Here is a 22,388-nt window from a genome sequence, read left to right as displayed (position 1 = left end):
ACTGATACAGTATAAACAAACATGAGTTTGTCCCATACATCATCACTACTGTATCTTGGACAGGAAAAAGATACCCACTGTAGTTCTGGGACTAACTAACTGATTAATTATGCTTTTTCTATAGCCACTATCAAATGCATGGTTTATACGCACTTTCACTGAGCATGTGTTTACATTATAGCACATTTCAGCATTTTTCAATCAATTCCATAACTAAATCTTTAAGCTGGGTTTTGGGAATGAGTGGTAAAAGCTGCTGGATCCACATTGATAATATCCATATACTGTCATTCTAGGCTGCGGTGGCAGGAGGTACCACCATGATCATGGACTTTGCCATTCCCAAGAAAGGTACTTCTCTGATTGAAGCGTTTGACACCTGGAAGAGCTGGGCTGACCCTAAAGTGTGCTGTGACTATGCCCTCCATGTAGCCGTGACTTGGTGGAGTGACAAGGTAAGCCAAATTAGTATTCATTATATCACAGCCATGACACATGATGAAAATAGATGTTCAGTCTCTGCTTGTAAGAGGAAGTAACTGGAGAGTCTACACAATGCTTTATTATTTCTGTGTTATCTGGTTTGGTTTGTTCTAGCACTAAAAGTGTATGTAAACTCTAAAAATCAGGGCCGTATTTAACTCGGGGAAAATGGGGTAGCTGCCCTGGGCCCAGTCATTGTTTTGGGGCCCAAAATAGCTGAGCCTGGAGCCCGCGCTGCCTGTAAATTGGGGACCGTCCCATGCTCCATGTGGAGTAACCAGGTACACAGAGGCAGGGGAGGGACTGGGAGCTCCAATGACTCTCAAACCCTGCCCCAATGCAGTCCGTATGGGAGAAGGCCGTGGCTTCAGGTGGAGCTGGGCAATGGATTTGGAGTAGGAGCGGAAGCACTGAGGGCCCAGGAGTGCAGATTGGATGCAGAGTGAGCTGGAGGTCCTTCTCCCCAATGCGATGCCCCATTAGGCTGACTGCCTGTGAATTGTCTGATGTGTTTTGATGAGGCTGCACTGATGGACACTGATAGTCTGCACTGATAGGCTGTACTGATGAGGCTGCACTAATGGGCTCTGATGAGGCTGCACTGATGGGCACAGATGAGACTGCTATGATTGTCACTGGTAAAGGCTGCACTGATGGGCACGCACTGATGAGACTACACTGATTAGCACTGATGAGGCAGCAATGATGAGTTGGCACTGATAAGCTGCACTGATAAACTGCATTCTGAATTGGAGCGACTTTTTAATTATTAATCATCTGATGCACTTGCAGGATTAGGATTCTAATGAGGAAAGCTGCAGTGCTAGCAGCCGTTTAGAAGTGATTAACCCTTTGGGGGTATCTCACCAAAAATGACTTTTTTTTGCAAGGGATGCCTAGAATGTGACTTATTTTTATGTATCTTAGTGCAGACTTCTGGGAAAATCAGTGAGCCAATCACACAAGCAGGAAATTATATATCTGTGTACAGAATGTCTCCAGGTAGTCATATTGCTTTAAATTTTACAGAAAATTACAGCACTGCAGATTGAGAGAAAAGGTCATTTTTAATAACATTCAATTATTATATGACTTGAGTAGCAATTGTATTTGCTGTATTTTTTTTTTCCCACGATTACGGAGTTACCCTTTTATTTACGTATAGTAAAAAATATCCGATAGGAACGTTGTATTCTTTTATATGCTTTTATGCTTTTCATTTCAATTAAAGTAACAAGTTCCTAATGTGCTTATTTGTGCAGGTGAAGGAAGAGATGGAAATTCTTGTAAGGGATAAAGGTGTCAACTCGTTTAAGATGTTCATGGCCTACAAGGACTTGTACATGGTTCATGACATCGAGCTCTACCAGGCATTTACTTGCTGTAAGAACATTGGGGCCATCGCCCAGGTGCATGCAGAGAATGGAGATTTAATTGCAGAGGTAAAGGATTGAAACCTTTAAAATAAAGATGGTACAATGGTGACATCTGGTGGCCACATTAAGAATTACTTTTTCACAGTTGCAAAAAAAATAAATTAATAAGAATGTGGTCATAAAATTATTTTGGGTTTGCATTTAAACCTGAACTCCAGGCAAACTGCAGAATACACTCTTGAAAATCATACATGGTACTGACTTTCCAATGGATTTGTAATTCTGTTCAGCCAATTTTGTGATTCAGGCACCAAGTCAGCACAGCCAGGTATCTGACCTCACTTTTTCCTTTGTAGCTGAAGCAACGCCGCTACTTGGCTGAGGACCCAGCCCGGATTGTGATTGGACATTAAGGCTGGGCTCACAATGCCGCACGGAGCAGCTCACAGCAGGGGTCCGGTGTGTCCCTGTCCACCGTTTCAGGCCTGATTTCAGTCCAAATTTTTGTCTAAATTCGAACCTGAAACAGACCAGAAGACGCACAGGACTCCTGTGCAATTTGCACCAGAGCTGCTCCGGAAATATGTGAACCGCCTCACAATCCAATATGTGAGCCAGTCACAATCTCCTGACATGCGAAACAAAAAAAAAAAAAAACAATTCTAAAAAAAAAAAAAAAAAAACAATATTTTTTTATTTCTGCTATATAACATTCCTAATAAAAGAAAAATTCAAAATCTAAATGTTTAACCATTTTAGGTCAATTTGTATTCTGCTACATATTTCTGGAGATCCAATAAGTGTATATCGATTGGTTTGCTCAAAAGTTATTGCGTCTACAAACTAGGGGAAAGATTTATGTCATTTTTATTAATTTTTTTTTTCACTAGTAAAGGCAGCGATCAGTGAGTTTTAGCAGGACTGCGACACTGCAGCAGACAGTTCGGACCCCTAACTTACATTTTTGACACTTTTGGGCTGACCAGTGACATTACTACAGTAATCAGTGCTAAAAACATGCACCGTTACTGTAATAATGACATTGGCAGGGAAGGGGTTAACACCACGGGCGAACAAAGGGTTAAATGTGTCCCTAGGGGGTGTTTTCTAACTGTGTGGGGGATGGGCTTGCTAGATGAACACAGAGACCTGTGTTCCTAAATAGGAGGAACACAGGATCCCTGTGTTCATTACTGACAGAACAGCAGTCTGCCGTGTTTACAACGGCAGACCGCCGTTCCGTTTCCATAGGGAGCGACTGTGGGTGCCCGAGGGACATTGCGGCGGCCAAGCCCTGCAGCTAATCGGCGCATGTGCGCGCCTGCACTAGCAGTCCTTCGAAATGACAAGATTCCTGTTTCACTGGACAGAGCCGACCTGCCGCTGTATAAGTACGGCGGCTGGTCAGCAAGCGGTTGATCAACGCATCCAAAATAGATGTGGGAAGTGAGCGCTAGAAGTGCAAAAAGTGATCACAGGATGTCCCCACCTGGAGGGAGCTACTACTACGCCCAGTTTAAAGTGGAAGAAAAGCCTAACTACAATGGGTATAGAAAATAATCACCCCCCTTTAAAATAATCGAATTTTGTTGCTTTGCAGACTGAAACGAAGACAGACACAGTTTTTGTTTTACCCAGGTGTATTTTTACGTAAGTGAAAGATATAACACCAACATGTCAGAAAAAAAAAATTCACTTGGAAAAAGGATCACCCCCTTGTGTCAGTATATTGTTGAACCACCTTTTGCTTTAATTACAGCCTTTAGTCTGCTAGGATGTGTCTCCACTAACTTTGCACATCTAGACTTTGCAATATTTGCCCACTCTTCTTTGCAGAACTGCTCAAGTTCAGTTCAATTTGATGGTGACTGTTTGTGGACTGCAGTCTTCAAGTCATTCCACAGATTTTCAATGGGGTTTAAGTCTGGGCTCTGACTAGACCATGCAAGGACATTCACCTTTTTCTCCATCAACCACTGTGTGGTAATTTTTTCTGTGATCTTTGGGTCATTGTCATGTTGGAAGGTAAACCTTCTACCTATGGACAACTTTCTGGCAGAGAGCAGCAGATTTTCCTCAAGAATTTGACAGTATTTTGCCCCATGCATTTTTCTTTCTATCCTGACAAGTGCTCCAGTCCCTTCTGCAGAGAAACACCCCAATAACAGGATATTACCACCACCTCCATGCTTGGGTGGTGAGCTCTTTTGGATTTCTGCCAGACATTTTGTTTGGTGTTGAGGCCAAATAATTCAATTTATTCTCATCTGACCAGAACACATTTGTCCACGTGGCCCCAGAATCTTCAAGGTGCGTTTTGCAAAGCTCAGTCATGACGGCATGTGACCTTTCTTGAGGAGTGGCTTTTTTTTTTTTTTGCAACCCTCCCATACAAGAAATATTTGTGGAGAATTTCTGATATTGTTGTCACATGCACACAATGACCACTCTTTGTCATAAATTCCTGCAACTGCTTCAAAGTTGCTGTAGGCCTCATTGTGGCCTCTCTGACCAGTTTCCTCCTGGCTCTATCATCCAGTTTGGAGCGACGTCCTGATCCAGGTAGGGTCTGCATTGTACTAAATACCTTCTACTTCTTAATAATAGACTTCACTGTGCTTCTAGGCATTGATAAAACCTCTGACTTCTTTTGTGTCCATCACCTGACTTTTGCCCATCCACAACTTTATCCCAGAGATCTTTTGACAGTGCCTTGCCACCCATAGTTGATCGTTTGTGTCAGCTGCACTACCAATGACTGAAATGCTCCAGGAAAGCTCTTTTCATGCTAAGCTAATCAAAATGACCAAAGCTGATCACAATGAAGTTAATCAAATGGCATTGTGTGCCATTGAAAAGGGGATTAGCTACACCTTATTGAGTTTACAAGTCATTTTTAGGAGTGGGGGGTATCCTTTTTCCAACTCAATGATTCCGCTTTTGAAATTTTAAAAATGTTTTCATACATGGTGTTATATCTTTCACTTGGATGCTATAAATACAGCTGGATAAAACAAAAACTGTGTCTGTCTGCATTACAGGCTGCAAAGCAACAAAATGTAATTATTTTAAAGGGAGGTTGATTCTTTTCTATTCCATTCCATTGTATATTTATCTATTTTCAATCCTTTCTGGTCCAGTCATGTGATCCTACATCTTTATGTAAGGGACCACTTGACAACAGCTGTGAATTGTGGGAGCCTATGGGTTCCCATAGCCCAGCCGTTGTTGATGCTTCCTCTTCTCCCCTGCAGCAACAGCCCACTGGCACTGGGGCGTCGAAGCTGCAGGATCACATGACCAGACCGGAGTGGACTAAAAATAGGTAAGCATGAAGATCTTTTTTATACAGGTTAGTCAGGATATGTAGGAGGGGGGGGGGGAGGGACATATTTAAGAATAGATATAGTTAGGCTTTTCTTCCACTTTAATGAAAAAAACATCAACGCAGTATGCCAATGCACCTCAATGCATGTGTGGTTACATGCGCTTCATGCATACATTTTTGGTCTGAATGAACCCAAAGTGAGAGTCAGATATCTGTACTAGCTGTATTTAAATCTAAACTCTACACAGATTTTAAAAAGGATAATTTAATCTAGTTATATATTCTGTGATGCTTGGATCACAGCCATGCGTTTTGCATGTAATAGAATTTAATCGACCGGCACCAAAAACGCAAGTTGTTGCATTTTTTATGCGTTTTTACATTAATTTTGTGTTTTTTCTTTTCTCCATAACAAACTGTGAATAGCCAGTTGTTAAGAAGCAGACGGCCAATGCATCCTTAATAACGGAAGAGCGGGGTTCCCTGCTGACAGCTGAATGTAAAAAAACAAATGCCGGCAATAACAAAATTTGGTAAAAGAAAAAGGCCTGGGGACCCTTCGGGTCTGGTATGGATTTTGAGGGGAACTCCACAACAAAATTTAGGAAAAACATGAACCCTGTTAACAGATGATGACTCATCGGTTGTTAACTACCTCCGGACCGCCCGCCGCCGATTTACTGCAGCAGGCTGGCCCTCCTGCGCGAACCTGCAGCTGGGGGGGGGACTCCGATGCATGGGGCAGGTGGCTCCGATTGCCGCCTGACACCCGCGATCGCTCCCAGCTGAGAGAGAAGGACGGGCAGCTGTTGTAAACACAGCTGACCGTTCTTTTCTCTAGAATGTTCACAGAGAGCCTGTGATCCTTCTATATAGGAACACAGGTCTCTGTGATCATTTCACAAGCCCCGCCCCCATACAGTTAGAATCACTCCCCTAGGCTCACATTTAACCCCTTGATCACCCACAATGTTAACCCCTGCCCTCCCAGTGTCATTATTACAGTAACAGTGCATATTTTTAGCACTGATTACTGTAGTAATGTCACTGGTCCCTCCCAAAAGTGTAAAAAATGTCAGTTAGGGGTCCGATCTGTCGGCCGCAATGTCGCAGTCCTGCAAAAAATCACAAATCACTGCCATTACTATTAAAAAAATATATATATATATAAATGACATAAATCTTTCCTCTAATTTTAGACGCAGTAACTTTTGCGCAAACCAATTAAAATATGCTTATTGCGATTTTTTTACCAAAAATATGTAGCAGAAATTAAATTGGCCTAAAATGTTAAAAAATTTTGATTTTAAGGGTTTATTTTGCGAATGTTATATAGCAGAAAGTGAAAATTATTGTTTTTTGTTTTTTCAAAATTGTTGCTCTTTTTTTGTTTATAGCGCAAAAAATAAAAATCGAACAGGTGATCAAATACCACCAAAAGAAAGCTCTGTTTGTTATGGAAAAAAAGAACATTAATGTTATTTGGGTACAGCATCGCACGACCACGCAATTGTCCGTTAAAGTAACGCGGTGCTGAATCACAAAAAATGGCGTGGTCATTAAGGGGCAAATCCTTCCGGTCCAGAATTGGTTAAGGACATGGTAGCCACCAGCTATTCTCAGTTTGTTAGGGAGAACAAAAAATGCATGAAAACCGCATACTAAAATACATCAAAAAAGCAGATTCAAACACGCAAATCGTGCTGGAAAACTGCATCAACTGCATAGATGAGAACCTAGGGTTAATGTATTGTATACATAGAAATAGCACAGGTCCATACATACTGTATGTCTTGATAGCAGCCTGAACAGCAGTACTGGTATAGGGAGAGGCTGTGTCCTTACCCATTCATAGCTCCATGACTTTGGACATACTTGTCGGTCTAGAACTGAATAGATTTATTTTAAGGGAGAACATATTGATCACAGAACTGGCTGAGCAGAATCTTTTGGCAGATAATATAATCCCAATATAAAGATTTTAACTGTGTGTACCTTTTCCCGAAAATGCAACTTAAAAAAAAACATAATTTTTGATATTTTAATGAATACATAATATAAAAAAAATTGTGATCTTTTATATCCACCCAAAGTTTATATTTTAATCTTTTTTGCCACCTTAAGTCTTTCGAGTAGGTGCCTTGAAGGGCAATTCCAGCTTGTGCAATGTTGTTTTCCAAAAAAGTGTACTTGCTATCTCCTACTAATATATACTTTGTTAAATTGTAACTCCAAAACACTTTTTTTTTATATACACTGTAGATACAGTGGGTATGGATAAGGACCTTTGGGATCATTTTTATTGCTGTCCGTGTTTCCATAGGGGATATGTCCCCTCCCTTCCTGTCTGGGGACATTGTTGTCAATGGGACAGACCATAAGGAGTATTTTAGAACAAAGGCATATTTCTTTATTGTACGTTGCAGGATGCAAAGTAGCACTATTATTCCTTACTCAAGGGATTATTGCGCCATCTACAGTTGACTGGACACTTGCAAAAGACGAGAAATGCCCTCCTATATAACCCCTTCTATAAAGAAAGCTGCCCAGGTTTATTTGTCTGAAGGTGATGGCCACTGCTGTGCAATTCTCTACACAACAAGGCCATATTCTCTAAAGGTTTTTTCCATATTTAAGTGACTGGTTGGTATCCAGATCCATTCCGTTGGCAGAATGGTACCCGGTCTCCTCCCAGAATTAAAGGGATGCAATGTGGGGGTGACCTGTAATGTTGCCAGTTGACATTGGACCTTGTGTATGCAGAACCCTGTGCAGTAGAAGGACAAAGGTCTTTTCCAGTAGGGTGCTATACAGGTCCACTGTCCCTAGTGCAGTACAGTGTTATCATATAACAGGTGTGGCGGTGATCAGGGACACTGACTGGTGACAGTATGTAAAAAAAAAAAAAAAAAAATTATAGTGACCAGAGCAATGCAGTGTTACCATAGTAACTTTTTTTTTTTTACATATTATGATTGCTTATACCAGTGAATTTCATTGGTATAAGCAAACATTTTAACTGAATGGAACTGGTTCATTCAGTGTCTTTTGTTGTGATTAGCTGTGATTGGCCAAAGATAATCACATGGTACAGATGTGCTGTCATTGGCCCTGTCTGTACCATGTGATCACTTTGACTAATCACAGCTAGCGACACAATTGTATACAATGAATTGCATGAAAGGAAGCCATCATTTGTTTACAACTGTCATGTGTTCTGCTCTAATTGGTCACAGCGATCACATGGTACTGGTAGCAGGCTGGTACAGTGATTGGTCATTAGCTGTGTCCGGTGGACACAGCCGGTGACAGATCGTGCCGCAGCATGGCTCCGTGGCGGAACGAGAAGCGTGTTCTGGGACAATTTCATATGACGTCCTCCCAGAACAACAATACTCCCACCCTGCCATCACTGTACTATAGGCTTGGCGGGAAGGTGTTAAGGATGCTTCTGACAAACATCTTTAAATCTTGTTCAGGCATCATTTGCCTTGGTGGGTGCTGCATTGCATTAAGAGATTGTGGCTGTTGGAGTCTGCTGATATTCTATGGAATAGTGCAGATCGTCGGATAATGTCTCTGATGATCTGCGCATGGGCAGTACGTAACGTCACCCCAGCTGATCTCCCGATAAGCTGGCGTGACATGAACACTGTGCATGCGCAGATCATCAGAGGCTTTATCCAATGATCTGCGAAGTATGGAGGGAGAAACTAATTGTCAGATTCTGCCTCGCTCTCAGTGCATGTGCGAGACTTGAGCGACGTCATAGGTGGAGTCACAGGCAGAATAATATTGTTGCTGGGCGGATTTCGGTGTGTTGCAGGGCAAATCTTGCAGTGCGGATTTCGGTGTGTTGCAGGATCCGCCCTGCAACACACCCAAATCCGCCTCTCACTTGATGGGTTAATTATCGCGCAGAGAGCCAGCCACAATCTGACAATTACATTCTCCCTTCAGTGCTTTGATCATCGGATAAAGCCTCTGACGATCTGGGCAAGTGCAGTGTTGAAGTCACGCCAGCTGATCAGGAAATCGGCTGGAGTGACGTTATGTCCCGTGCATGCGCAGATTGTCGGAGGCATTATCCGGCGATCTGCACTATTCCATAGAACACCGTCACCTTAAGGTTGGAGTAAAATGTCTGTCTAGGGAGGTAGATTCCACAGGCAGTGAGGCTGACTTGAGAAAGCATTTGGTAGATTTCCCGAGGGCTCCTTGTTTTGCAGTGATGCTCTGAAGGATTCCATTCAACAGATTGTGTATTTGTGATTCTTGTCCAAACACATCTGAATGTTCTTTGGCTAAAGTGTTGGCCCTGTAAGAAGCCATTGGCTAGTTTTACTTTTCATGGGGAACATTTGTTCAGGCCTCCAGGGTGAAACCTCAGTTCCAATCTTGTGAGAAGTCCTTGACCTCCAAGCAAGCAAAACTGGACTTTAAGGCCCCCTCCTGATGAAAGAGTGTCCCCACTTATTTGGGTGGGTAAGGGGCGTTTGAAGGCTTTTGCAAAAATATGGCAGAGGAAGGTGGCAGACAAGTGGGTCTGCTGTACACTTGCTCATGAGTACAGGTTGGAATTCCATAGTTTTCCTCCTCTGCACTTAACTCTTTTGAATATTTCTATAAATCTGCATAAAAGATTGTTGCTTTTGCAGACTCTCGATCTTCTTCTGCCTCAAGGAGTGAACATTCCAGTTTGTGGATAAATGGTTTCACAGTTTCTATTTAAACCTTTCTCTGGTTCTGAAGCTGCACAGCGATGTTTGTCCCATACTGGATCTAAAGCCTTGCTCCATTCAGGGTATCAGTGGACATAAAGGATGCTTACCTACATGTGCCAACATTTCCTCCTTACCAGAAGTTTCTACGGTTTGTGGTAGAGGACTTCATGGTCCTGCTTTTTGGCCGGTCCATGGCTCCCCAAGTGTTCTCAAAGATTCTGGCTCCAATTTTGGGACTCTTAAGGACCTAGGAAATACCCAGTCTGGGGTACCTGGATGATCTACTTCTCAGCCGGATTTGTTGGCATCCAGGTTCAATACAAAACTAGACAGGTTAATTTCCAGGACTAGGGATCCTCATGCAGTAGATGCCCTGGTGACACAATGGGACCAGTTATCCCTGATTTATGCCTTCCCGCCACTGCAGATTCTTCTGCATCTAGAACTTACAATTCTGACATCTAGAACATGACGGTGGACAGTCCTTGGACTCTTCCGGCTCGTCCAGACCTTCATTCGCAAAATCCAATCTTCCATCTTTCTTTAGGGTCGTGGGCCTAATAGCATGGCTATTGAAGCCAGAATCCTTAAGGACAGGGGAGTGTCTTATGCGATTATCCCCATACTTTTGAGAGCCAGAAAGGCTACTTCAAAAAAGATTTACCATAGGACCTGGAAATCCTTTGTGGGCTGGTATGAGGCTAGGAAATTTCATGCCTGCAAGTATGTTGTGGACTGTATATTGGCTTTTCTTCAGACAGGGGTCAATATGTGACTGGCCTTGTGTTTGGTCAAAGGGCAGATTTTGGCATTACCAGTCTTTTTCAGAGGCCGTTTATTTCTCATTCCTGGTGTGTGCCTTTGTACATGGTGTCTCGTGTATTGTTCCTCTCGTCAGGCCGCCTTTGACCTGTGTGAGCTCCATTTTGTGCTTTCTGTTCTCCAGAGACCTTGATTTGAGCCTAGTCTGGACCTTCCCATAGTGCTTTTTGGCACAGAAGGTTGTGTTCCCGGTTGCCATTACTTCAGAAATAGAGAAACAGCTGTAGATCTTCACATAGAGAGACACTGGCAAAGCACAGACAAAGCTGACATACAAAAATACCTGGAACCAGATAAGTTTTAATCAGGTCAATCCTTTCCCTGTAAGATAGTTTCCAATCCTTCCAACTGGCAACCTTGGCCTACTTACCCAATTTGCAAGGCCGTAATCGTAGCGACCAAACTTTAATTTCCTGCCAGGGCTCTGCGAAGGCGCCAGATAGTCTAAAGCCTTCACCTTCCTTTCCCATCCAGAAAACTTCACTCTTATCCTGATTGATCTTTGAGCAAGATGCCTCAGCATATTGCTCCATCACTGAGACCATCTCCTCTGCCTCCTCTGTCTAGGAGATGAAAATAGATACATTATCAGCATAGGCCACAACCCTCAGAGGGAGCTCACTAGGAATGCCAGAAGGCACTCTGCACAAAGGTCCGTTCTCTGATCTCCTGATGAAGGGATCGATTGCAAACGCGTATAGTAGAGGACTCAAAGGACACCCCTGACACACACCCAAGTCAACCTCAAAGGGCCATTCAATCCAATCCTTCACAAGCATGAAGTTTTCAGCCCCTCTGTACATAGTCTTCAGCCAATCATTAAAGGCCCCCTCCAGGCCATACTTGCCAAGAAGCATCCATAGGCACTCATGATTGACCTGATCAAAAGCTTTAGTCTGATCCAATGTCATCAGGTACCGCTCCAGAGCCTTCCAGAAAGCTAACATCGCTGAAAAAGTGGTTCTGCTCTGAACCGAACAGTGCTGGTGACGAGAAAGTAAATTGCTGGCTACAAACAATAAACACCAGAAAATAATTTTTGCCAGTATCTTCCTATTAACATTGAGACCAGAGGTGTAAATGCTTCGTGGGCAGGGCTCGAGTCATGCGGGAACGCATGGGAACGGTGTTTCTGTACTTATTCTACAACAGGAAGGCCGTTCCCGTTCCCCCCGAGCCCTGACACGATCCCAGCGCCACCTCCTGCTCTGGGATGGAGGGTCAGTAAGCCCAGATGGTGGGTTCTCGACCCGCCATCTCTGAGCAACACTGTAAACTGAGCCGGCACTACAGGAAGCAGAGCCAATGCTTCCTGTATAGCACCGGCTCCTGTCACAGGCGGAGTGATATCAAATGTAGCCTTACAGGAAACATCGGCCCTGCAGATGAGAGGGAGGTAAGAGAGAGAGAGAGAGGAGGAAAGGAGAGAGATGAGAGAGAGAGATGAGGGAAGGAGAGACATGACAAAGAGAGATAGAGGAGGGAAGGAGAGGTAGAGACAGAGAGAGAGAGAGATGAGGGAAGGAGAGAGATGAGAAAGAGAGAGAGAGGAAGGAAAGAGAGGTAGGAAGAGAGAAAGAGAGATGAGAAAGAAACAGGGAGATGGAAATAGAGCGATATAAAGAGACAGATGGAAAGAGAGAGAGGGATGGGGGAGAAAAAAAAGAACAAGTGAGAGAGAGAAGAAAGAATGAAAGAATGAAAGAAAAAAAGAAAGAATAGAAAGGAGCGAGAGATAGAAAGAGGAGAAATAGAGAGGGAGAAAGAGGAACAAAATAAAAAGAGACCTAGGAGAAAGAAAGAGAAAGAAACAGGGGGACCAAAAGAGATATGCCTTTGGTCCCTTTCACGCGGGCTTTCCAATCCGGTCCACCTGTCAGTTTTTCAGGCGGACCGGAACGGATGCCCAATGCAGCCCTATGGAGCAGCGGATGTCAGCGGAAACATCCCTGCTGACACCAGCTGCTATCCAATCCGAGCCTGTCCGCGAAATCTGGACGGATGGAAACCCTATTTTCCATCCACCTGGAGGATCGGATAAGATCAGATGAAAACAGACAGGCTTTCCTTTATCATCTGATCTCCCATAGAGGAGAGTGGGGCTCTGACAGCTCAGTCTCTGCACACAGAGTGGAGACAGGGCTGTCATCCGCCTGCTCAGTGGGGATCAGCGGACCGCCCGTGTGAAAGGACCCTTAATGCTACGGAGCAATATCCATATAAATATAAATCAAGTCTATTTTGCAAAGAAATATGTGACAGATCCAGGGTTTTAATGATGTTGTGTCCAACTGATATAAATCACGCCCGTACTGCAAATTTGCAACTCAATGTATATGTAACCCACCATAGTACCCACCAACAGTACCTGCCAGCAGTACCCGCCAGCAGTAGCCACCACCAGTACCTGCCAGCAGTGCCAGCCAGAAGTACCCACCAGCCGTACCAGTCAGCAGTAGCCACCACCAGTACCCACCAGCAGTACCAGTCAGCAGTAGCCACCACCAGTACCAGCCAGCAGTACCCACCAGCAGTACCCACCAGCAGTACCCACCAGCGGTACGAGCCAGCACTACCCGCCAGCATTGCCCGCCAGCAGTACCCACCAGCAGTACCCGCCAGTAGTACCAGCCAGTTAGCTGCCACCAGCCATACCCGCCTGGGGGACAGCAGCAGCCAGCAAAACCCTTCTGTCTGGGAAGATCAGATTGGAGGGCCCAAAGAGTAGAGCGGGCTGTGTCCGTGTCTGCTCTGCATATGCTGACACGGACCTGTCATCTGATCTGCCCTCTTTGCTCATTGTGGCCTGCAACCCATTACCAAGTCACTTAAGTGGCTCTCGCTCCTCAAGAGGTATATATATATATATACACACGAACACACACTTTTATTTTCATTTTTGAGGTTGGGGTGGTAATCTTGGGTGAGTTCCCACACTTTTTTTCCCAGGACTTGACCCCTGTTCCTGGGTTATCCATTATCAAGTTCCAGTGGCTCAGGTTTGCCGCAACCTGGCCTTCGATTCACACCTTTACAGGATTTTATCAGGAGTATGTTTGAGTTGCTGAGAACACAGACTTTAATCACAGTGTTTTGCGGGCAGCTGAGTAAGGTTTTTCAGAAATACATTTTTATTGAAAATTTTAGACATACAGAAATTGTCACATATCAACAAATAACATTGTGACAACACTGAGTACAGTTTTGTTAGCCATTGAATGGTTGCTGTGTCTCCCTCTCCTAGAATTATTCCCTAAGGAATAATAGAGCTGCTCTGTGTCCCGCAATGTACGATAAAGAAATCTGCATTTTTCACTTACCTGTAAATTAAATTTTTTTGGAGTACATCACGGGACACCAAGATCCCTCCCTTCTGTTTGGGTATATGGATTGCTACAAAACTGAAGACCTTCCTCTATGGGAGGGGAGGGTAATTCTTGTCTTTTTCCAATCACCTGTAGGTACATAAGCCTGTAAGAAATAATAGAGCTTCTCTGTGTCCCGCGATGTACTCCAACAAATAGATTTTACAGGCAAGTCAAAATCCAGTTTTTTGGTAGATTGGGAGAAGGCTAGCATCCCCATTTATTTCTTTTGAATCCAGTCTGTGTCCTTGTTAAACATTTTACCTCACCCATTGTCCCAATGACACCATTGTCACCAGGACAGGAAGTGAGAGAAAATCGCTCCAATTGAGTCATAGAGAACAATAAACACCTGATAGGGTTATAACACCACACCACTTTATCAAAAATTTTTGGTTGGCGTTACACTATAACTAAGGAATATAGGGTGGATTACACACCAGGAACTTTCTTTGTTGTTACCTGCAGCTATGGGCCATCCTTTTACACATATTAATAGACAATTTACCTTTAAAGGGAGCAAAGAAAATGCTGTCTCTGGGAATCACGGGTCCAGAGGGCCATGAATTGTGTCGCCCGGAGGAAGTGGAGGCTGAAGCCACTCAGAGAGCCATCACCATCGCCAACTCTGTGAACTGCCCGCTCTTTGTGGTTCACGTGATGAGCAAAGCCTCGGCCAAGATCATCGCAAATTCCCGGAGGGAAGGTAAACTCTAACACAACTGTAGTCTCCATATCTTAAAGCATATATAGTATAATATAGTATAATATAATATAATATCATTTAGAAAAAAGAATAATAATTACTGTCGTTGTTATGGGAGTTCAATAAATAGCTTTTTGGATTTTAAAAAGAAGGTTGTTAAAATTCCTAACTACAAACCACAGAATTTCTAAGGCCCCTTTCACATGGACTTTCCAATCAGTTCCGCCTGTCAGTTTTTCAGGCGGACCTGATCGCACGCTCCATTCAGCCCTTTGGGGCAGCGGATGTCAGCGGTGACATATCTGCTGACACCCGCTGCTCTCTCATCCAATCCTCTCCCTGTAAAAAATAGGGTTACCCTCCGGCTGGCAGATCGGATCGGATGAAAACGGACAGGCTGTCCATTTTCATTCCATCTCCCCATAGAGGAGAGCGGACTCTAACAGGTCTGTCTCAGCACAGTGAAAGGAAACAAACTTGTCATCCGCCTGCTCAGTGGGGATCGGCGGATCGATCCCACGCTGAGCAAAGCGGAGTCTGCCTGGCGGAAAGCCTGTGTAAAGGGCCCTATCTGCTCTTTTTGCAATGAAAGAGGAGCTAATATGGCTACTGTCAGCTATCCAGAAAAACAAACCCTTAAAGGCTTAGTCCACCTTGTGGCCATTTTATATTGTATATTACATGAAACATAGGGGTTGATTTACCAAAGCCAAATGGACTGTGCACTTTGCAAGTGCAATAGTTCCAGAGCTTAGTGATTGAGATGAAGCTTCACTTTACAAAGAATACCCCATCACATGCAAGGAAAATAAACTGCATTTTTGCTTGCACATGATCAGGTGACGGAAATCTGTGTGCGGAGAGGGAGGTGTCAGAGCTTGTCCGTTCTCATCCGCTTGTCCGTTCTCATCCGATCCCATCCGATCCGATCCCCTGGACGGATGGAAAATAGGGTTTCCATCTGTCCGGATTTCACGGACAGGATCGGAATCGGATGTCAGCGGGTGTCAGCGGACATGTCTCCGCTGACATCCGCTGCCCCATAGGGATGCACGGAGGATCCGATCAGGTCCGCCTAAAAAACTGACAGGCGGATCTGATCGGATCTTTCGTGTGAAAGGGGCCTTACTGAACTCTTTAGCAACTGCACTTGAAAAAGTGCAGACTATTTGCCTTTAGTAAATCAACCCCATAGTCAAATTTCCCAACCCCCACCTTCAAACTGCTCCGCACTTACCTGAATCCTGGGGTGCTTCTCCCTGGAGCGTCTTGTTGCTTTTTGAAGTTAGTGCAGCTGTGTATGGCCCTAAATATATTTTCAAAATGATCAAGCAGATATGACAAAATGCTTCCAATTGTTTACTAAGCAGGCCAAATGGGAGCAAATAAGAGAAGGTCATTGTTGTTGGGGTTTACGTATATCTTAAAATTTATTTCCACTTCTGTGGCCAAATTAGAATAATACCTTTTTTATATGCTCCCATTCACATAGCATAAATTGAAAAAGTTGATTTGCTTTCCCATACTATGTAACGTTAGGGAGGGAGCTTGGTACTTATGTTTAACATAGTTAACCCTATGTATACTGTGCTGGAAGATTTCATTATCAGTTGTAAACACATGTGGGTTGATTTACTAAAACTGGAGAGTGCAAAATCTGGTGCAGCTCTGCAAAGAAACCAATCAGATTCTAGGTTTTGTGTCAAAGCTTAATTGAACAGCTGAAGTTAGAAGCTGATCGGCTACCATGCACAGCTGCACTAAAATCTGAGTGCCAAGTTTTAGTAAACCCACCCCATAGTTTGTCCTAACTGTAGCACTACTCCCTTGGGAGCTGCTGAAAACGGGTTCCCCTGGGTTACTCATAGCAACAACTTGCGACTTCTTAAGACTCTAGATTCTTGGCTTAGTCAGTAAACAGTCCAAGGGATTTGTTTTTTGTTGTTTTTATTTTATGATGGGATGGGAGAAGGGATGAGTGGAATACTCCAACTTAGCAAACTATGCACAATCTTGAGGACTTCTATCTATGTTGAATGCGGCAAGGCCGCTGCTTTACCCTGCCACTGAAGTGAAGTATATGAAAGGGGAACTACTTGGTAGATTACTCTTTAGGGTTCTACTTGGCACCCCCTTTACTCACTGACTGTGTGCGCTGACCTCACTAGAGTGTTCCCCTTTCCTGGGCAGACCCCTTGGCAAGCCCCCTGGTACTCACGGACACTGTTTTTCCCAGGTAGCTCTGCCTTCAGCTCCACTGTCAGTTTCTCCAGGACCCTTGAGGCTCATCTTCACACCTGGCTCACTATGCCGACAGCCTGTGACCACTTTCCTCAGCATGCAGAAGAAGAGACGGCCATCACCCTCCTCCTGGGACTCTGATCCTGCCAAAGATGCCCTGCCTCATGTGCCCTCAGTTTTTATGGTCAATCCCAGGATGCTCTGCGGTGGTGCCCTCCCACTGGGACTGCCACAAAAGCCTGTATGTCACTGGCTAGGTTTCCTCCACTGTCCAACAGGCTCCCCTATTGGATACAGTGGGGACACTCCTTCAGACCAAGTGACGCACACCTGGACACATGTAACAGGCATAACTAACAGATCAGGCTCCCCTGATAAGCAGATGGAGCAAAATAAATGCTTTTTCCTAGCACCTATCTAGGAGGGTGCTACATAACAAAGGATTAAAAATCTCAAGACTAGGTTGGTGCATTGTGTGCTAATACACTTAGGAGAACTGTCACTTGCTATGTCCTCTAATTTTACATTGCAAGCTATTCTGAACAACAGAAGTTGCCCATAGAGTCCTATATATAAACCTGCTCCAAAGAAACCGCTAAAAAGGGAAAGCAATATTTTAAAAATTTCTGTGTTAATGGGAAGACATAACAAACATATGGCATCTTCTATTAGACAGCATACGTGGAAATACACTTTTATATATTTCCAGTATTGCAGCCAACGCCTGCCCTATATTTTACATGTTCCCATTTACATAGCATTGCTTAACCTTCCTAGCGGTATTCCCGAGCGTGACTCGGGGTTACATTTTAGAGCCAAAAGCGGTAACCCCGAGCCACACTCGGGGTACCGCTAGGGGATCCTGGTAGACGTTTTACCTACCTATTCTGATCCAGCGATGTATGCGGGCGGTATGCGGCGGCGGAGCTTCCTCCCGATCGTCTGTGAGCCCCGGCTTCCGTCTCCTGCGACGTGACGTCCGCAGAGGGGTGGAACCGGCGGCAAATTCAAAAAGTATAACACACAAACACACTGATACACTGTAATCCTATTGGATTACATTCCCTAAATAAAATAAATTGACCTTTGATTGCCCCCCCCAGTGCTTTCTCCATTGCACTTCCTGCATTATTCCCATACACTGTATCTGGACATTGCAGAGCGACCATGGCCTCAAACAAGCGCGCCGCAACCTCAAAAGCGGTATATGACCTGCTGGGCGAGAGCGACAGCGATCCTGAATCGCTTGCAGAGTGGAGTGACAGCGATTCATGGGGAACTTCGTCATCCGACGCAGAAAGTGACTTCAGTGATGATGCTGTGACTGTGCCGAGCGATGTGGCACTTAGATGGCGTGACAAAAAAGATGTCTGCCTGATGAGTACCATTCATAACACCGCCACTGTCATGGTCCATACAAAAGGGGGAAAAGATGTTCTGAAACCGCAACTAGTCCTGGATTATAACAACACCATGGGAGGTGTGGACAGAGCTGACCGGGCCATGACTTTCTATCAGGCAATGCGGAAACAGCAGAAAAAATATTATAAAAAAATATTCAGGCACCTCCTGGAGCAGTGTTTGTGGAACGCCTTCATTCTCCTAAAAAAGAAGAGTGACAGGCCTGTGCTCCATGCGGACTTTGTGTGGAAAATTGCTGACCTCATATTTCTCAGGCACCAGACACCAACAGTAAGTCGATCCGGACGCCGTGCTGCTGGTGTTGTGAACCCCGAACGACTGACCGGTGGTCATTTTATGGACCACATTCCACCGACAGAGAAGAAGACTGCACCCAAAAGGATGTGTGTGGTTTGCTGTTCCAAGCGCGACGACACCGGACGGAAAATCAGAAAGGAAACGCGGTACTACTGTCCAGACTGTGATGTTGGACTTTGCGCTGTACCCTGTTTCAAAATTTTCCACACCCGGGACGCTTATTGAAGCAATATGACCAGTAATATTGCATCCTTTTTGGGAAAAAAAAAAATATATTGCATCCTTGTTTGACAAAAAAAAAAATGTAAGTGTTTTTGATTACATGATTTACTATCATTTATTGAATAAAAAGTGTTATTTTTTGGAAAAAAAAGTGTTATTATTATATTATTATTTTATAGTTATTTATTATATTATAATTTAGGATTTTGTGTTTCAAACTTTATCATACCCGGGATGTTATAAAGAAGAACGCACAGTAAAAAGAAATCATATGTAAATAGTTGGTGTGGGCTGCTCATTCTCAAGAATTACATGCAAAATAATGGTACCGCTTTCAGCACCTAAAATCCGAAAGAATCATACCGCTAGGGAGGTTAAAAAATATATATTTAAAAAATAAAGCTTACATTTTTACTTGATTTCTGCTTACTTCTACCTTGCTTTCCCTTTCTTTGTAATGTTAAAGCAGAGCTAAACTCCCTCAATTAACATGAACTATTGTAATACTTATACTGCTAGCATTAGTAAATAAATAGGAAGGTTTATTATATTTACTTGTTTTACCTTTTTCCACATTTCTTCAGTTGCTTCCTGGTTTCTGACCTAGGCCAAAATGATATCATAAATTCCAGGAGTCTTCATGGGCATTTTTCCTTTCATCTGGAGGAGGGGAGGAAGGGCTTTTCTCAGCAAAGCACACCCTGCATATCTGAGCTAAGGGCAGATGGATTCCAGGAAGTAAATGCTACATGAACCATCTTCCCTTAATCAGGATGCCACAGCTAGAAATGCTAGGGGGGTGTTTTTCCAAGAGATTTCTCAACAAAACAAAGCATTGAGACATGAATGGATGGGGGAGTTTGCTTTGAATATTAAAAATTATTTTAGTAGTTTTTCAGTTGGTGGTGCTCAGATACAGTTTAGTTCTGCTTTAAGGAGGGGGTCGGGGAGTTATGTTTATAAGCGTATTTGTATTGTGCTGGCAGATCTTTATTATTAGTTGTAAACTAGATGTGCACACCATCTGTCCTAACTAAGCATTAAAGATAGCAATCCCTCCGCCTGTCCCTCATTTGCACATTGGAAGCGATTGAGAACAATATAAGAAGCCTATTGAGTTTTGCTTCAAAGAAATGACCAAAAAGGTAACAAATATTTTTAAAAATTTATTTGGGGTATGCTTTGTGAATGGGGACACATAACAACCATATATCAAGAGGCTCTCAAATTTCACTGTAAAAGTGAAAAAATAAAATACACTTTAAAGCGGTATTAAACTAAAAACCCAAATTGTCATATAGCGCAGCTTACCAATCATTGGATTTACCCTTTAATGTATTCTATGTATTGAGATAAAAAACCTTCTGTGCAGCAGCACCCCCCCCCCCCCCTCAGCCCCCCTAATACTTACCTGAGCCCCCTCTCTAACCAGCAATGTTGCAGAAGTTATTTATCAGGGTGAAGGCGCCAAGTTTTTGTGCCTAGCCCTATGTAGGATGTGGGATACCTGCTGCTCTTTTTTGTTTTATGGTAAAATACAAAAAAAACAACAAATGTTAAAACTAATGAAAAAAATGAGCGCTGGTAATATAGTGGGCTTGTGTGTATATCTTGTGATGATAAATAAATATATATTCAAGATAAGTGATATAAATAGTATCTGTATCAAACATTTATAACCAATGTATAAATAGTTTATGATACCTAATAAAATATACCAAATAATATACGCACTGTAGTAATCTATATTGTGACTTAAGTGATGATTTAAATCATAAATGTGACAATGGTGATAAAATATAAATAATTAAATTACTGGATTTGCATAAAATCGCATGTGACTGACAGTAAAATCCTTAATGCAACTGGTAAAAATAGTCCGTGATAGTAAATAATTATATAAATAGAATCTTCAAAGTGCTTTTGTGCTCCAATTTTGTGCTCTTGGTAAAAGTAGGCAATTTTTGCTTCTTACCAGATCGCTTTAGGTCGCAAGGACCTAAATCGCCTTTGATCCCTTTAAAGGATGGATCAATCCTCCACCAAACTTGTCCACTCCAGGTAAGTAGTTGATGTTCTAGGGTGGATCAGGATCAGGATAGTGTTCTCAGGCAGATGTATGTAAAAAGAAATGGCGGGGAAGCCAAAAAAATAGTGTAATTCAGTTTTTTATTAGAGAAATAAAATAAAAGTAAGAATTGGCTGCTTACAATGTGAAGTGCCTAGCCTGGCACTAGGTGGAAGCACTGTTTGCAAATTGGGATCTGTGGAGATGACACTCTAGGTGTTCTGTCCTAGACAGTGTCTCACACACAGCCTCTGGTGGCGTGGCAGCGGTGGCGTGCATTCCAGACAAAGCGGAAGTGACGTCACTGGCTCTCTCGATTTCCAGTTTATAGAAGACCACAATGCATCTCACGTTTATCACGTCCTTGCGTTGCAGAAGTGTTTCGGCGGCTGCCCGAGACTCTCCCTCCTCATTGGCTGAGAAGGCAGCATGGTGCCATTGGCTCCCGCTGCTGTCAATCAGATTCAGTAAGCCAATGAGGAGAGAGAGGGGGGCGTGTCTGAATGAACACAGGGAGCTGCAGCTCAGGTCCTCCCATAGCAAGATGCTTGCTGTGGGGCCACTCAACAGGAGGGAGGAGCCAGGAGCGCCGAAGAGGGACCCGAGAAGAAGAGGATCGGGGCTGCTCTGTGCAAATCAACTGCACAGAGGAGGTAAGTATAGCATGGTTTTTATTTTTAACAAAAAAAACTGAGACTTTACAATTACTTTAAAGGGTAACTTCACTTTTGTGGGGAAAAAAAATTAGCAAATAAAGAAAAAAACAATATAGCATATACAATTGCGACACAAATCATATTGTAATTCAGGGTTTCTCAACTAGGGTTCCTCCTGAGGTTGCTAGGGGTTCCTTGAGCAATGGGCAATTTCTGCCTCTCTTAGATAAGTTCCCAATGACACCATTGTTCCTTTTATCTATCTGTAAGGGGGTAATTCTTCACAAGAGTAAGAAGCATTCTTCCCACTGACTGTCACACTAATGTGTCATGAATTGTAGATTTTTTATTTTTAGCAGGGGTTCCCCGAGACCAGAAATTCATTTCAAGAGTTCCTCTGTGTTGAAAAGGTTGAGAAAGGCTGTTGTAATTGAATGTTATTGAAAATTACCTTTCCTTTTCAATCTGTTGCCACTGTAATTTTCTGAAAATGCAATGCAATATGGCCGCCTGGAGCTGCTCTGTACACAGAATGTATACTGACCACACCCCAGAAACATAATTTCCTGCTTGTGTGATTGGCTCGCCAATTTTTCCAGAAGCCTGCCTAAGATACAAGTCAGATTTCTGGCATCCCCAGCAATAAAAATGTCATTTTTGGTGAGATACTCCCAATAG

General features: G+C 43.3%; 1 protein-coding gene across 2 annotated transcripts in view; it reads left to right on the top strand.

Moving 5' to 3' along the window:
* The window catches only part of DPYS (dihydropyrimidinase), a 149,316-nt gene that overhangs the window by 39,190 nt on the left and 87,738 nt on the right, over window positions 1–22,388 (top strand). For both annotated transcript variants that reach the window (XM_082257922.1, XM_082257921.1), the window contains exons 2-4: window positions 297–455; window positions 1,746–1,925; window positions 14,615–14,804. In XM_082257922.1, coding sequence (XP_082114048.1) covers window positions 297–455; window positions 1,746–1,925; window positions 14,615–14,804 — 529 coding nt within the window. The remainder of the gene's footprint in view (window positions 1–296; window positions 456–1,745; window positions 1,926–14,614; window positions 14,805–22,388) is intronic.

The sequence above is a fragment of the Pelophylax lessonae genome (genome assembly GCF_965119305.1).
Source record: "Pelophylax lessonae genome assembly, chromosome: 5".
Taxonomy (NCBI): domain Eukaryota; kingdom Metazoa; phylum Chordata; class Amphibia; order Anura; family Ranidae; genus Pelophylax; species Pelophylax lessonae.
This window is presented reverse-complemented; position numbering and strand designations above follow the sequence as displayed.